This window comes from Euprymna scolopes, chromosome 5, assembly GCF_053919585.1.
Source record: "Euprymna scolopes isolate OS-2025 chromosome 5, ASM5391958v1, whole genome shotgun sequence".
Taxonomy (NCBI): Eukaryota; Metazoa; Mollusca; class Cephalopoda; order Sepiida; family Sepiolidae; genus Euprymna; species Euprymna scolopes.
The window spans coordinates 106,570,599-106,588,675 of NC_136486.1; the positions used below are offsets into that span (position 1 = coordinate 106,570,599).

The following is an 18,077-nucleotide window of genomic DNA, read 5'->3' on the forward strand; positions in this document are numbered from 1 at the left end:
TCAGATTTGTAGGCACGGGCGATATACAAATCTACTTTTTTCGACACTGCCATCCGACAGTGCCACCCCTCAGTTTTTATTGCGGGTTGGTATGCTGACGACGCATATCAAGGTTAAATTTGAGGCGAGTACTTAGACCCCCCCATAATAAAATGGGGTGTTTATTCTACAAGCCTTTCTTTCCATGCTGAGGTTGGGGTGTCTATTCCATAAGCCGTACTTAATATGAGAAGGTTGGGAGTGTCTATTCGGAAAGCCATTCGTAACATAAGGTCATTGGGATAAGCCCAAACAACAAAAGTCGTTAAACTTTTTACGAGGGGGGCATGCTTCGATCGGGCAATGCCGGTTAACGGGTTTTGCGGGTTTTAAATATAATAACGACCACCATTGAACGTATATGCCATACACTATTAACTTAAGGTGTCAATATTTAATGCATCTATTCATTAGACAAAATCTGCTAGGAAAATAAATTAATAATCAAATATGTTATATCTAATATAATCATATTCCTTTTATGTGAAGAAAGTTCCAGGTTGCCCTAGATATCTTGATATCTACTCAACATACATTAATGATGGTGTGTCGCAACGATCGATTTTTCGGTCATGATTATATCTCGTTATCAGAAACAACATGCGTGCGACAATCACATCTAACATAAATATATTTGTTGACCACATTGCGTTCAATTCCCAGGATGTATAGAGGTCTAACACCGTTCTTGTCCTACTGCGGCAAGTTTTCTCAACTCTTTTTGTTTAAAAAGTACTTCAACAGAATGTGTTCCGACGAACTTGTTGCCGCTTTAACGTAACTATTCGGAAGCTCAGACAAGCGGCAAAAATACCGTCTTACACAGCAAGCTTTCGGGCTTTCTACACTAAAAGATTTTATTTTCTTAAACGGGCTTTCTTCGAAATTATTTCCTTACAGTTCTGTTTGACAGAGTTTGAGAATATGCAGAAATTTTAATGTAATGTGAACAACAATCTGCTTTCTAATCCACTCAGTCATACTGCGTTTTATGAAGTCGGCACGTAATTCAGAGTATTAAATTTATGTCTATGTTGTTGTGTGCGTTGTTTGATATGAAGAGAAATAAAATGTTGAGACTGAATGGCTGATAGTAAAGGTTGTATAACCATGTCGATTATTTACTTTTATTCATGATCAATTAACGCTAATTTGCTTTTTGGTTTGTTTTATAAAGATGTGGCTGTATTAAAAAAAGAAAAAAGCTCATATGAATAAATAAGTTTAATAAATTTTGGAATGATGTACTATCCTTACTGCAATAATACATTGTACTATCCTTAGTGCAATGATACATTGTACAATTATCATTGTTGTTGTATTTACTTTTATTATTATCATCATCATCATTATTATAATCATCACTAGCGTTATTCCAACATTTTAATATTATGTATATGCGTCAGCGCCTGATTTTCTTTTATGTTTCTTTTTGTCTAGACATCTGGTCAATGCACATATAATTTTCGCTTTTTGATGCACGGTCTAATTGTTTCAAAGGAAATCTCTCTGGCCGACGAACACAAAGCATTTTTTTCACTTTTTTTCTATTTTTTTCCTTTCCGTTTTTTACTTCCGTTTCTGTTGTAATTTATTTCTGTTGTTGTTTTCCTTATATATTCCGCTATTACTTAAAATTATACAAACAACCTCTGGCGTTGTCACGCTGGGGAAAATATCAATAAGTAGAAATAAACTTACACGATTCGAAATAATAGTTATTCCTCGACTGCTTAAAAACGGATTTTTCTACAAACATGAACTACACAGATTTAGGATTATTACACACATATTTCTTTAAAATTTTATCTCATCATAAACAGTATATTTTTTATGGACTTTTTATACTAAAAATATTTTAACGCATTTATGACTAGTTTTATTATAACGCTGTTTCACCCGATAATCATATTTATAAATGAATAATTAATATTATTCATTTATAAATATGATTATCGGGTGAGTAAACACATTACCTTGGATCTTCTCAAATTTAGTATAATATGAGTATACTGTCGAGCTATAAATTCAGGCAAAATATATTTTACAGTTTTAAACATCATATATATATATATATATATATATATATATATATATATATATATATATATATATATTACGCATGACGAAAAACTTACCTACTGTTATATCCGTACTGTATTGCACTTACATCTTAACCCTCCTGACATCTAAAATATACAGAGATTGGGCACAACTCTCAGTTCAATTTTTAATACCTACTTATACTGTAACGTTATCCTATACCTAAGCTAACATATAAATAAAATAAAATAAAGAAAAATCCTCAAACCACATTAACTCCTAACAAACCTGCTTACAAACTTAGTTGCTTACACTGCATGAGCTTTACTTACTCCCTTTATCCAGTAACAATGAAATCACTTTGAGGAGTGTAACTATTCAACAGATATATAACCTCTACAAACTAACACAGTAACACTAACTAACCACGCCGGGTCACAGAAATACCTGGATTAGGACCCAGGCGCGGGACAAATCCTCTCTGTGCGGACGGACCCAGTAGATCTTCCCAGACCATCCGTCTAGGAGAAGGAAAACTCTGAAACTAAACCAAAGGAACAAGAGGCCTCTTCAGTCTTGGATGACAACATTCCTACAGCTGGTAACTCAAACAAATTACCGGTTTGCAAACCTAAACTGCTTAAGGAGTAGATAACTTCTGTCTATCTCCCGGTTGCCATACTCCTTCCTATCACAGTGATTCGACAGAAACACAGTGGTAGATCTTGGTTCTTATCTAGGCAATGAACTTCGTTTTCCCAACTCCCGAAACATTCCACCCACCAAAACTTGGCACCTGGGAGTGCTTAAGTACCACATATGCCTGTACAATTAGATTGGGTTGACCTTCTTCTGATGGGTGGAGGGTACCGGATTGACAGTTCCTGGCTGCTGTTTCCGACTGGTAGTATAGGGGCCCTAACTCTTAGGTAGCGCTTAGAGCGGCTGCTCCATCAACAGTTGTATAATATTGGTTTGTTTGTAGTGTCATGTCGCGCATGGAAAGGGACCCTACATTTATCCCCGGTGGACTTTCCTGAGGCCATAATCCTAGTTGAAGAAAGGTCAGCTGATGGTCTACTTTTGTTGCATGTGTAATACTCTGCATAACCTCCTGTTCAGCTCCCCTTTACCTAAACTGAAACTCTTTAAAATATGATGACAGTACAATCTAAAAATAAACTTAAGCCAGGCTTAGGTTCAAACAAATCCAATGTGCCTCCTCACTTGAGGCTTGCATTCACGAATATTCGTGGGCTTAGAACTACGTTAGCTGATGTTGAAGCATTTCTCCTAACAAACACCACGGATATCTTAGCATTAAGTGAGACTAACCTACACTCCTCCATCCCTTCTAACCACTTTAACATGACTGGGTATCTCCCACCCTGCCGTAAGGATTCTGACAGACATATGCACGGACTTGGAGTTTACATTCGTAATACCCTTCCCTTAACTAGAGAAGCAAACCTAGAATCGGACGATCAAGCCTTTATACTTAACTGACATAAGTCCAGTTCAAACAGACAGAAGTATATAGAAGCTAGAAATAACATAAAGAAAGAAATAGCGACAGCTAAAAGAGAATTTACTGAAACAACTAAAAAACGCATCGAAGCACAAAAATTAGGAACTCATGACTTCTGGAAACTCTACAACAGTGTAGTAAATAATGGGCAATCAACAATTCCCCCACTAACGAACAATCACGGGGTTGTTTGCTCAGCAACCGAGAAGGCTAACATGCTTGCAAGTCGGTTTGCCTCAAACTCCACACTGGACCCTCTCAACCACCCCTACCTGACTTTCCTATGCGGACAGACGCCACGCTAGACGATCTGAAAATCACCCCTGCTCAGGTGCATGCTATCATACAAAACCTTGACACTTCAAAGGTATGTGGACCCGATCTCATCCTAGCTGTGTTATTAAAAAAAAGTGCTCAGATGAGGTAGCTCCAATCCTCTCCAAACTATAGAACAAATAGCTAAACGAATCTTGCTTCCGGAGTGGTGGAAAACTGCTTCTGTGGTACCAGTATTCAAGAATTCTAGAGAAAGAACGGGTCCATTAAATTATCGTCCCATTAGCCTCCTCCCACTTTTTTCCAAAATATTTGAGACCTTCATTAACCATGCTCTAGTCCAGCGGTTCTCAACCTTTTTTGACCCATGGACCCCTTTTCCCTTCTTTTTTTCTTGCTGGACCCCCTTATAATTTTTGGTCATAAAACAATATTCTATTTCTCAATATGATTTTTTGAGCTTTTAATAAACAAATAAATATTATATAATTAAACTTTATTTTTAAATGAAAACTAATTTAATGCAAATAAAGTATTTTACAACAATTATAATAATGAAAACTTGATTAACGCTAACTGTTTTTTTGTGTTTTTGTTTTTGTAAATTCACGTAATGGAATGAATGTGTGTGTGTGTGTGTGTGTGTGTGTGTGTGTGTGTGTGTGTGTGTGTGTGGTTTTGGTACTTATGCAGGATACGGGCCGTGCTATTTTGTAGATAGGATTTTTAAGTTATACTCAATTTTTACGGTATGTTTTGTTCCATTAAATTGTTAGATGAATGTACATACATCTTAACCTTTTCCCGGCTATTGTCCCCAAAAGCTATTTTTGACTTAAGTTTATTCATAATCGCCTCCAAGAATAAATAATAAAAAATATTGTAATTAATACTAACCAACACTAGAAACATTTTGCACATGCAAATGGAAAACAAATTAATTATAAATAATTTTATTGCAAATTTACAACAAATGTAGAGAGTCTTACAAGTGTGAGCCCTGAGATTGGTGATGTTTCGCTTAAAATTCAATGTCAGGTTTAATATTACTCAAGCAGATACGAATATCTCCACGAGAAATAATGTCAAATCTGTTTCGTTCCTTCCGTAAAATGTGATTCACAGCGCTGAATCCAGTTTCGACAAGATATGATGTTGGGAAACACAAAAGGATTTTCGACATTTGTGACCACAAATTTGGATACAGTGATTTTACAGTATTTGATTGCCAAAATGCACACAAAGTTTCTCTTTTGAACTTGATTTGCAATTCATCATTGCATTTTATCTCGATGATTTCCTCCTGGATATTTTCGTGTGCACTGAGAGGATCACAATCGAATGGGTCAATCATCCATGGCTCAATAGTGAAGTGAAATAAATCGGAAAATCTGATTTCTAGATCATTTTTCATGGCTGACAGATGGTTACAATAAATAACAATGTCATTTTCACATAAGTCGATTTCCGCTAGTTCGGGTATATTATCAAATTGCCTTTGTTTTAAATTAATTTTCAACATATTAATTTTTTCAACAAAAGCTCTCATCACCCGTTTACAGTCTATCAGGGTTATCATTTTTCCTTGCAGCAGAAGAGAGACTTCATTTAACTTACGGAAGATCCAACTAAGATAGTGTATATTTTTCTTTTGAGCTTGAATTTCGATAGCTAAGTCTGACTGTCCTTCTGTTTGTAGGAATACAACTATTGCATTAAATAAGTTTAAAAATCTTTGCAAACAGTTGCCTTTTTGATAGCCACCGGACATCGGTATGCAAAAGGAGTCTTATATATTGTTCGTCAGTATCAACACAAAATTCTCGAAAAAGACGGTCACATTTACTGTAAGATTTGATTTTGTTTATTGTTTTTATAACAGTATTCATTGACTGATTTAGAATAGGGCTTAAATTTTTGGCCATGAGTTGATGCCTATGTAGCACACAGTGTATAGCTAAAATATCGGGGCACAGCTTTTTCAAAAAAGAAATAAATCCTTTGCGTCTTCCCACCATAGCCATTGCACCATCAGTAGCACATGAAACTAAATTTTTAGTATATGGAATATCTTTTTCTTCAAAAAAAGTTTTCACAGCAGAAAATATGGAAGCGCCTGTAGTATCAGTCTCCAACAGGTTTACAAACAATAAATCCTCTTGTAATGCACAATTATTATCAAAATATCGGACATATCCCATTAAAAGAGCCTTATTGTCAACAACAGTACTTTCGTCGATTTGAATGGAAAAGTTTGTAGTTTTCAATCTTTGAATTAGTACGTCTTCGATATAATCTGACATTTCATTAATTCTCCTACGGATAGAATCATTGCTCAAAGTTATTGCCTTAATGATGGATGAAGGATCTTGATTCATAAGTTCTGTTATTACTGCTTCTACATCAGGCTTAATAATCTTTTCAGCTGCCGTATGTGAGCTACCTGTTTTCGCAATAATTTCAGCAATTTTGTAGGAAACAATTAGTCCACCGTCATTAAATTTTGTCTGCTTCTTAAATAATGAAATCAAAGTACTACGACTTTCTAACGCAGATTTCAATTCCTGAAAATATTTGATAGGCTTATTGACTTTATCGGGGTGTTTTCTTCTCATGTGGTCTGAAAGCCGAGAGGTTTTCATGGCTTCATTGGATAAAGATTGATGACACATGAGGCAAAAGTGCTGCTTTGGGTCTGTAGAGTTTTTGATGAATCCATATTGTAAGTACCCATCGATATACTGTCGACACTTTTTTTTGCCGAGCATGCCATAAAAAATAAGGGTGCGAGCTGTAATAAACTAGCGTATGGTCTCAAGAAAAAAAAATACGGACAAATTGAGTAAGATTAAATTATTTTTATTCTCACCACAAAGCAAAAGGTTGTTTGTTTGTTTGTTTTTTATTATTTCCTTGATGGCGTCGACGGCAACGGGGAGTTTGTTGATTCGGCAGTCGGTGACGGCGGTGGTGCGAGAGCTTACCACGATGGTGGCGACGATGACGTAGACAGTACCAGTCGGTGACGACTATGGGGAGGCGATGATGTCGGCGGTGAAGTTTATTGATACATCAGTCGGTGATATCAGAGAAGCGGCGGCGGCGTCGGTGATAGCCTTGTTGTTGATGTTAGCAGTAATGACGGAGCGAGTTTTATAAACGTGATGCTCGTTTTGTCGCTTGTTGTTTTAATGCGTGTTCCTCCTTTGGTCGCCGGCTGGAAAGAGCAGTAGAGAACTCGAATTTCGCGCCAAGTCTTTTTTCTTCATTTTCCTTCGGAGCTCTCCGGAAACGGTGCACGCTCAGTGTGTCGCCGTCCGACATTAGTTCCGGATATTGAGTTAGTGTTTTGTTTATGTAAATATGAACGAATCTGTAATATAACAGAGCGAATGAAAATTGTAAACACTTGTAAGACAATGTCACTGGAGAATCGGATTTACTGAGATAAATTGAATATTCAAAACTGACAATTCATTTATAAGAGAGCAATTCATAGGTCACGTGACCAAAGTTTCGCACTTATAGTTTAGCTACGCGTTTATAATTTTAAAAAATTAAAACATTTACTCGCAAAAATGTCAAAATTTTTCACAGATAAAATTGATTGAAAATCGCCCCCCAAAATTTGATTTTCGCCCGCTAGGGGGCGATTCGCCCCCGGTTGAGAACCGCTGCTCTAGTCCATCACCTTACTGATGCAAAATATCTGACTGACCAACAATATGGATTTAGACAAGCCCGTTCCACAGCAGACATCCTCACTGTAATCTCCGAACGTATATACCACTCACTGGACACAGCCGCGGAGGGCAGAGCGGTATCTCTAGATATATCTAAGGCTTTTGGCAGGGTATGGCATGAGGGTCTAATCAGGAAAATTTGATCATACGGTATCACTGGTAGAATACTTAACATAATTAAATCTTTTTTAGATAAGAGAAAAATCCAGGTTGTCCTCGACGGTCGTACATCTAAACAATATGAAATAAATACGGTAGTTCCCCAGGGGTCTATCCTTGGACCTCTGTTATTCCTAATATTCATAAATAACTCCCCCCCGACAAAATTGCCTCTGAGATGGGTATATATGCTGATGAAACCACACTCTATAACAGGCACGGCATGAAAAAAAAAATGAACACATATCTAAAGAAATGGCAGGAACACTAGAGAATGGTCTCCGATCTGTAGTGGAATGGGAACAAAATGTATGGTCACGTTCAATTCCACCAAGATTAAACTAGTTTCCTTCAATAAATACAAGAAACCTTCTCTACCACCAATAGCAATGGCCAACGACACTTTATCTGAGAATACATCTTTAAAACTCCTTGGCCTTACGTTCACAGAAAACATGAGTTGAAACAATTACATTGAAAGCATTGGCGGGGCCGCTACGAAGAAGTTAGGCTCTCTCTACCGTGCTAGAAAATTACTAACACCCGAAAATATCCTGTACGTCTATAAGACCACCATTCGCCCATGTATGGAGTATTGCTGTCATATTTGGGCTGGTGAATCTCCTACTAGTCCCTCGCTCCTAGACAAGGTTAAAAAGAGAGTCGCCAATCTGATAGGCCCCAAACTGGCAACTAAGCTTCCGCCTCTGTCCCATCGACGAAATGTTGCATCCCTCTGCCTGTTCTACAAGTATTTAAATGGAGAATGCTCTGACGAACAACAAACACTTTTACCCCCACGACGTAAACATCCGCGACAATCCCGACAGGAAGCTAAATCTCACCCCCACACAGTAGAGATCCCTAGATGTAAAAGATCTTTCTATTCCAGTAGGTTCTTCTCCAGAAGCGCTAGACTTTGGAATTCCATTCCGGGTTCCTGCTTCCCCAACTGTACTGACGTGCAGAAGTTCAAGTGTAACGTGAACAGACAACTTGCTGCCCAAATTCCTACATAGTAACCCAGTAGTTGTTACCCCTGATAGTAGCCCCCTACACCAAAGTGGCAATATGCCTTGTTTGGGTTGAAAATGTATTAAAAAAATTAATATATATATATATATATATATATATATATATATATATATATACGGCAACAATAGTGCTATAGATATTGACTCGAAAATAAACTCCAAAACAATGAATTCTTTGACAGTTAATTCTCCGTAGAAATCCAGATGAGACGACAGTTTAGTTTAACTGGGAATTTTGCATTGCAGTCAAGCCTCGAAGCGTTTTCTTATCATTTTATGTCCTCGTAGTTTCGATTACCTGAGGTAATATTTCTTCCATTGTAATTTATCTACGACCATATTTCTATTGGACTTCTCATACCAGAACATTAGAAAAATCTAGACTGAACATGGCTTCATTTCTTATAGATATAAAAAAAAGAACGCACTCTGCACGTCTCTGCAATAAACAAAGCTACATTGAGAGCAAATAGTTCAGAAACATATCCTTACTTTTCCTCACAACGATAAACGCAAAAACAAGAATAACACGTCAATCATTTTCCGTACAAAACAACAAAAATGTACCACTTGCTTTGTTCGTATAAAATGGATTATATATTTCATTCTATTTAGCTAATTCCGTAAGTAATTTAAATCATATTAAAACCGGCAGTAATTACATCAGCTGCTTTTAAACATCAAAATGCTATGTAAGAATGTGTAATGGTTTTAAAAGCGAATTATATTTTACTAGCAAGCCGCCCGGCATTGCCCTGTCGTAAAATATGCTTGAATATTAATGCAGATTTCGAATGCATTATTATATTATATTGGACACAATATATAGTAATGATTTAAACACTTTAATAAAATGACTCGTGCGCCATCACCGAGGATCGAAACGAAAACGTTTAGCTTACGATTTTTCCTTTGATGTTAATGCCTGAGCTATGAAAAAACGTTTGATGCAAGGCTAAACGTTAAAACCTGAATCAATAGCTATTAATTTACACATACATATTCGTAATACTTTCGTTCGACCACCGTCTGGAAAATTCCATTATTTTAATTTTGATAATTTTGCACCGATTATACTCGGCTAAACCTAGGTATAAAGTTTTGCATGTGTTCTAATACCCTATATATGAAGTTTCATGTCTGTAGACCAAAACGTGACGGAGGAGTTTGCTAGACAAACACTTTAAACAAATATATATACGCATGCATTAATATGTATATAAAAAGAGTTTTGCGTTTACTATAAACCTTTTACGCAATTACTACGCAAGTATAAATCATGTAGAATATCTGCATGAATATAATTACACTTAATAGTTGACGTTAGAGGATCATTCCATCAGAAAACAGAAAGAAAAATTTATAGGGAATTAATTATTATGAATGCGTATAACATGGAAATTAGCAAAATCTGTTGCAGATAAATGCAATTCCACGAGTCATGCATGTTATATTTTCTTTTTACAATAATAGAAAAAAGGGTTTTTGATACGAATACCAATACACAAAGAGAAAAAAAATAACTCAAATTTATAGGATTGTAGATATATGTCCATTTATATTCAAAACGTTGTACAATATTAAAGTATGAAATCAGTAAACAGAATTGGCCGTGAACCCTTTAAAACTAGTATGTTATGTGCAGTAATCTTATTAAACGGAATAAATTACTACACATCTGTAGCGTTGCCACACCATGTATAGGACATAATAAATAACAGAGACATCATAAGTGATGATCACTACGTAAATTAAATGGGTACATCTATGCAAGGTTTTTCTTAATAAGGCAGCACAAGAAACTGAAATACGGAGTGGCATAGATAAGTTAAATATATTCACATAATGTAGAATAGTTTCTATTCCATATGTACATATTTAATAATTATCATAGTAAATAATTATATATATATATATATACTCGGGGTTTTTTTATATTCAAAAGTAATGGACTAATGAATTCAACGAGGTTGTTAGATAGTGCTCAATAAAAAGAGCTGATAATACTTGTTTATTGTTATATAAACATGCTCACATCCCGCTGCTACAAACAGCCACTTGTTTCAATCAAACAACAGATATCATCAGGCAGCGACTTGACTATTCAAAAGTTCAATGAATAACCTATATTATTCATTGAACTTTTGAATAGTCAAGTCGCTGCCTGATGATATCTGTTGTTTGATTGAAACAAGTGGCTGTTTGTAGCAGCGGGATGTGAGCATGTTTATATAACAATAAACAAGTATATATATATATATATATATATATATATATATATATATAAGAGGTGGGTTTAGTTTGCTTGAAGCATTGTATAGTATGTAGTTAAATAGAAATGTAGAACCCGGTACAATGCAGAAGTAACGGAAAGACACAAGCTGAAGCAGGTGAGAAATTTATTAATACAACTTATAAATACATGTGTACATATTCATATTTCATATACGCAATATATTTATATTTGCACAGTGGTCACCTGAGAAAGTCGGTCTGGTGGTATGCCCGTGTAATATAATATTTCGAGAAAGGTCTCTTCGTCAGATATTTACTTGACTTTGAAAAACGTGCTGGTTGAAAGTAATTATCTGACGAAGAGATCTTTCTCGAAATATTATATTACACGTGTTATGAATTCGTCGTTACTCATAGGATCGATAATAACGCTCAATAACGGAATTTTATTAGTGGCATTTATTACATAGATAAAGGTAAGTACTGAATTAGTTCGAAATGTACCTTTCCCATCAATCAATTTTTAAAAGTTTTCAGCAAGCATGACTATACCATCAACGTACCTAACATAAATGGTAGTTATTTGTTGTTGAATTGAATATTTTGTTTCAAGATCAACCATCTCAAAGTTGCTTAATGATCCTAAACGGAACCCATAGCCAAGCCATCTATCTATATGTAGATGTTGCCCAGATGATCATGAAAAGAGAACTTAGTTGTGCATATTAATAATAATTCCTTTAAGATTATATAATTTATTTTAAGTAGAGGAAAGATTGGATTGTTATTTTTGTCCATGATAATGTAAATTGTTTAACTTATTGGTATATTAACAAACAGATTGTCGATTGTATTGTTCATTTTATATATAAAATATTACCATCATATGTTTTAGCTATGTTTTATTACTATTTATTATATTATCCTATTCCTTCGTTCTCATTTCATATCTTTATGTTACATGACCATTTTCTTAATATCTGTCTTTTCTTATAATTCTGACGGCGCTCATCCTCAGATAAGAAGCACATAGCTTCGAAATGCCATAACCTATAGATGGATATTTTCTTCATTTTTTCACTTAATTTTTCCCTTTTGTTCTGATGATATAATAAAGTTATATATAATTTTTATTCTTCATCTTTTAATTAATAGCATTGCTTGTTTCTCTTAATAATGATGATGTCATCTTACCTTGATAAGTTTTGTTTGCTTTGTTTACTCTTTTATAACATACTTATATATATATATATATATATAATTATACATTCTTTTGAAATATATAGTACGTGTGATATATATATATATATTCATTTGAAATATAAAATGATTTATGTTTTATATATATATATATATATATATATATATATAGGTATATATATATATAGAGAGAGAGAGAGAGTGGGGAGAGAGAGGAAGAGAGAGAGTCCTATGGAAGTTGCAAGTTCAACTCTTTAGTACAGGTGTTACACTGAATACAATTACTAAACACTTCTACCAAATGATGGCTTAGGGATTGAGACCAAGCTACGCCAATAATTAAATAAAGAGTCACCTTCGAACTTATATACACATTCCTGAGTTTGACGTAAACATTTCCTAATTTCGCCAAGAAACACATGAAAAAGGTCCGCAGCTACATCGCTCGAAATGTATGGATAATAACAGGTAACTTGGTAACATTAGTCCGATGAAACCAGCGAAAAAGTTACGAAAATACCGCTATAGATAAGTTGAATGTTCTACTTGTATAAACTGTATTTCTAATATTAAAACGTATCAATACGTTTCATGATGGCGCTTAATTTTAACGTTTATAAACTTTAAAAAGATCGGCGTATGACTCACAATGAACAATCAGGCGGACAGGCATGACAACTAGTAACATATATCCACCAGCATAAAAAACTTAGAGAAACAATAACGTACCTCGGCGATAGAATATAGAAAGCAGGATTGCACTATCAGTGCAGAAAAACTTATACTAAGTTTCCGTCGCTTAGTAATGAGATCGAACAACAGAGGATCATATTTTAGAGAGGACAGCAATTAAAAACTGTCCAGGCTAATTATTTCCCGATAATTACGGCATGTGTTTGTTTATATCAATTCAATATGGCCGGCGCATAACTCAATAATTATTCGCGGACGTGGTCTGATAATTGCTGTCTTCAGATGAAGAGAGCGTTTATGTAGAACGAAAGCCGACCCAATTTGATGATATAAAGAAGCGTGTAAAAAAAGTAGCAGAAAAACCTAATGACAATTTGATTTCCCCGTTTATGTAATGGTGGCCTACAAAGTTACATGGACGCCTAAAAACAAAAACATAGCCATAAAATTTGGTGCAGTTTCTACAATACGCCCACAATGTTATATGGTAACGTTAAAATAATTTTACATTAACGTTAGTTTAGCTATTAACACTTAAAACCAGAAATCATCACAAATACCAAAAAAAAAAAAAGTACACATAGCAAACGAAAAGTATCGAACTAAAACAAACAAATTTATAAACGAAGAAATGTATATTTAAAAGATCAACGATTTAGTATATATACTTCGCACCCTTACGTTGCTACATATTTTAAAACATTTATAAAGGACGAATCCTTAACTGATATTTTTCTACATATCCGTAAAGTAATTACTAGGGTAGATCGCATAATATATATATATATATATATATATATATATATATATATATATATATATATAAGTTAACTCGTCTCTGAGTGTGCGTGTACATTCCCTTACCAATGTACCGTGTCATTCTCCGTCTACACACTCGAGTTTTGTCATAAGGGTATCAAAGATTTGGAAAAATCTTTATGATCAGTTTTCGGTGAGAAAATTGGCTGTCAAGGGGTAAAAGTTCCACGATTTGAATTTTGAATACTCTACCAAACTCCTCCGCCAATTTTGGGTTTAAACACTTGAAATTTTAGATGCAGTTACTTGAATATGAATCAAAATTTTGACTTAATTTGAGTCCAAAACAATAAAAGTTAAGGGGTCAAAATGTAGGCAAGTTTTTTAAAAAAATTACCCCTCAGCTAATTTTTGGTATAAACATTTGAAATTTTACATAAATTGTATTCAAACATAAGGGAAGCTTTTGAAGCGGGTTTGGGCCAAAAATTTAGCCGCCACAGGGTCAAAGTTCCAAAGATTTGACCGTTACGTCATTTTGCGTCTAAACATTTTAAATTTGACATAAATGGTATTTATAAATGCTGCAAGCTTTTTAACCAGTTTTGGGGCGAAAGTATTTCTGCCAAGAGATCAAAGTTGACCTTTGCAGATTCTACGAAAGTCCGCCAGTTTTGGCTCTACCACTGGAAAATATAGTTACCTGGACATGAGTCAAAAAATATATGTATATATATATATATATATATATATATATATATATAGATTCAATAAATTTCAAAAACCCTTTTTTTAAGTAATATGTTTGAGTTTCATATCAAAGATTTTCTTATTCTAAGCAAAACAAGAATACTTTAGAAAGTTTATCTCCTTATCCTATAGGGTTTCGATGTCTACTATCTCTTCAGAGGAGAAAATATTAGCAAATATTTATAATGGTATGCACGCTCTTTACTAAAGTCAGTGAGACATAAAAAACCAAAGTAAAAAATAATTGATTTATATTTGTTTGTTCATTATTTACTGTGCCTTTATTCAATCATTTCATGTTTGTGTTAGAGAATAGGGTTTGTAAGGTTATGGGGTTGTAAAGTCAGAGCTATGTAGATGTTATCTTAAACAAGTATGAACTTAGCTTATCTGCTGCCCGCTGCCTGTCTGATACTACAAGGGTGGGCTGTCTTAGATTCATTTTTATTATTTGTTTTTATTTAATATTCCTATTTGTCGCTGCTAAAAGATTAGGATTTACTCAGATCTGTTGACAATTCCTAGGGCTTCTAGTGAACGGTGGAGGGGAGGAAGGGGGGCGAGGGGCGTAAGAAAGAAATGAAAGATAAGGGTAGGGGGAAGATGGAATGGGGAAGAAGGAAATCGGGTAAAGAAGAGGGAAGGTAGAAGAAAAGGAAGAAAGGGAGAGAGGGGTGGCATCTTTTGTTTGATAGTGATAGATTTGTTTTCTCTCATTTAAACAAAATAGGTTTTTCATTCTTTTTTTATTGTTATTTTATTTGACCACTCTATTATTTATTCCTATTTATTTTGACTTTGTTTATTTGATATTGTTTTATTAATTGGTGCATTTGTAAATTTGTAAAAAACTTTTCATCGTGATAGTAATTGTAAAAGTCAAAATATAAGTCATTATTAAACTTATGGTGATTAAATGCAGTTATTTTTATTTTTATTTATTTATTTAAGTTTTTATTCTTCTTTTTTATTTTATTTTTATGTTCTATCTTTTATTTTATTTATTTATTTTGTTTATTTACAGCGACCCTTTAAATAAACCGGCCTTCTTTTGCTGAAAGTTGATTTTCGGTTTTCATTTGGAATTCCGCTTTCGTAAATAAGCGTGAGTTGCTTGAAGAGGTATATAGAAGACCGAGATATGCTCATGACTGTGTAGCAACAAATTACTGCTTATGTAAAAAAAAATTGAATATATATATATATATATATATATATATATATATATATATATCTGTTTCTTATCCTCTTGGGACGTCTCGATTTCAATTATATTCCGTACATTATAAAAATAAAAAAATTGCTAACTCTGCCGAAATATGATCAACTGCTTATTTGTGTAGAGATCCTAGTTTCACTTTCTATAAACTTTGTGATTATCTCCCAAGCGAGTGATCTCGTTTTCGATTTTAGCCAAAACACACACGTTGGAGTTAAACACATGATCTTCGGAAGCATCGCGAAAACTACTAAGTACCAAAGAATGTTTAACACATTGTGACAAATATATACATATATCATTCTATATTTCTCTTCCTCATCATCCATCCTTATACATATATAGACATCTGTCTGTGTATCGGTTTCTCTGTCCCCTCTCTCTTAGTCTCTCTCTCTCTATATATATATATATATAAATATATATCTATATATACATATATGCACATACATATACATCTCTCTAACATGAAAACGCACACATACAAACGCACACAGACACATACAAAGACACACACACACACACACACACACACACATATATATATATTTATATATATATATATATATATATATATATATATAGACGGGTAGAAGATAAAACATGATTGATAAATCATAGTATTTTTACTTTTTCTCCAATCTGTTACGAAGGCCGCTATGTTAGAATGTTTTGATCTAACCTGTGTCTAGTATTCTCACTTTGTGGGAGATGTTACATTAGAACCTTGAAAATCTATAAGGACGAAGAAAATATTTTTATGGGCGAAGTATTTAATATTATATGTATATATATATATATATATATATATATATATATATATATATATATACATAAATATATATATATATATATGTATATGTATATATTTTGTTTGTGTAAAATTGATTTTTATGAATAATATATATATATTTATCCATTAAAAACGTAAATAAAGAGCTTCATAAATTTTCTCAGTAATACGAGTGATACTAACACGCGCCTTACTCTATATTAAAAATAAATTTTAAATAAAACAGTTATTTCTTCTATTTTTATGCTCATGTATGTATTTAATCGTATTCTAGATGTTCAGTCATATTTTTATTTATTAATATAGCATAGAAAGTATATGTTTTAGTGTGACGTGTCTCAGTTATAATCCGCGTCTTCTGCATATAAAAAAGGCCAATGAAGAGCTTGTAATCACTTCAAAACAAGCTTACACCGTGTCACTACATATCAAACCTCGGGCCCGCACGTTGTCTGAACCATCGTCGCAAAGGAACAAATAAAAACAGGAAATAAATTTAAATACGACTTGGCATTTTATACGTGGTTCTTCCAACAGTAACGCATTTCATTATCTTTCAAAAAGCCTTTCTCACACACCCGTGTTTTACAATGCCCTGTCATATAACACGTGCATTTTAAAAGTATCTTTCATCGCCGGCTCACGCCGGTTATAGCCAGCGCTTTCTTGCCTTCGTTTTCACACGTCAATTTTCCTTGATAAACACTTTGATTCCTTTAATGACCACCTGGTGTATTTTTCTCTTCCTTTTTCTCTCCTTCTTCCCATGAGTTCAGCGCGTGCATATTTGCTAATTTGCACACGTGCTATAAATGCCACTGCTGCTATTCTCATTCGTCGACGCTTTGTGATAATAGGAATACGCCGCCACGGTACACAATATACTTTAAACAAAAGGTTATATTAAACTGCATTTGAATAATTGTAAGTTCTACTACAAAATAAAACAGAGAGATGTTGGAGGCTATGCTTACCTTTGTACCCTGTTCACATGAGTCTTTTCCTTATGGTAATCTGGACAAACAAAAAGCTGCTTGTCAAAAGAAAAGTAAACCCGACATCATAGGCAACTCTGAATTGTGAAGAATTTGATGCCACTGATAATCTATCTGGCACCCGTGTTGGTCGCGGCTACCAATATGTGACCCCCGCCTTTCCTGGCGAGTTCCGGGATTAATTTAACAATTTTAGCATATTTAATCGGTCTTTCTTAGGTCCCACGGAAGTTTCAACTTCCCTAATGAGGGTCAAATCGCTCCCTCAGGTCGAACACGTTACATTATATTAATACGTTTTGGGTACGAGACCTCACTCGGTTAAGATAAAACACGAAAAGACCCAGTGTCCACAAAGTTACAACTGCAGTCCTAGGTGGTTAGGTTCAAACAAGGCGACGTAGTTCCAGTCGCTTTCACGAAGACTGTGTTGATATAAGGCTCGACGCAGCAGGGATGATCTCCTCTATCCTCCTTCTTTCGCTGAAAGGAAAAATCATTCTTGCTTGTTCCTTTTGTTTTAAGTTGACTTGTAAGTATTAGTAATAATACACAACGAAAAATAGAATAAAAACATATGTACAGTTTTTCACAGGAGAATCAAAAATTAA

General features: G+C 34.3%; 2 protein-coding genes across 2 annotated transcripts; both read right to left on the reverse strand.

The window, feature by feature from the left end:
* Positions 1-4,907: 4,907 nt before the first annotated feature.
* LOC145276621 (protein FAM200C-like) lies at positions 4,908-5,465 on the reverse strand. The gene has a single exon (XM_080127814.1). The coding sequence runs from the start codon at positions 5,463-5,465 to the stop codon at positions 4,908-4,910; it is 558 nt and encodes a 185-aa protein (XP_079983940.1).
* Positions 5,466-5,601: 136 nt separating this feature from the next.
* Positions 5,602-6,654, reverse strand: LOC145276622 (zinc finger BED domain-containing protein 5-like). Its single transcript, XM_080127815.1, has one exon. It carries the CDS (start codon positions 6,652-6,654, stop codon positions 5,602-5,604), a length of 1,053 nt encoding a protein of 350 aa, XP_079983941.1.
* Between the last annotated feature and the right edge of the window lie 11,423 nt (positions 6,655-18,077).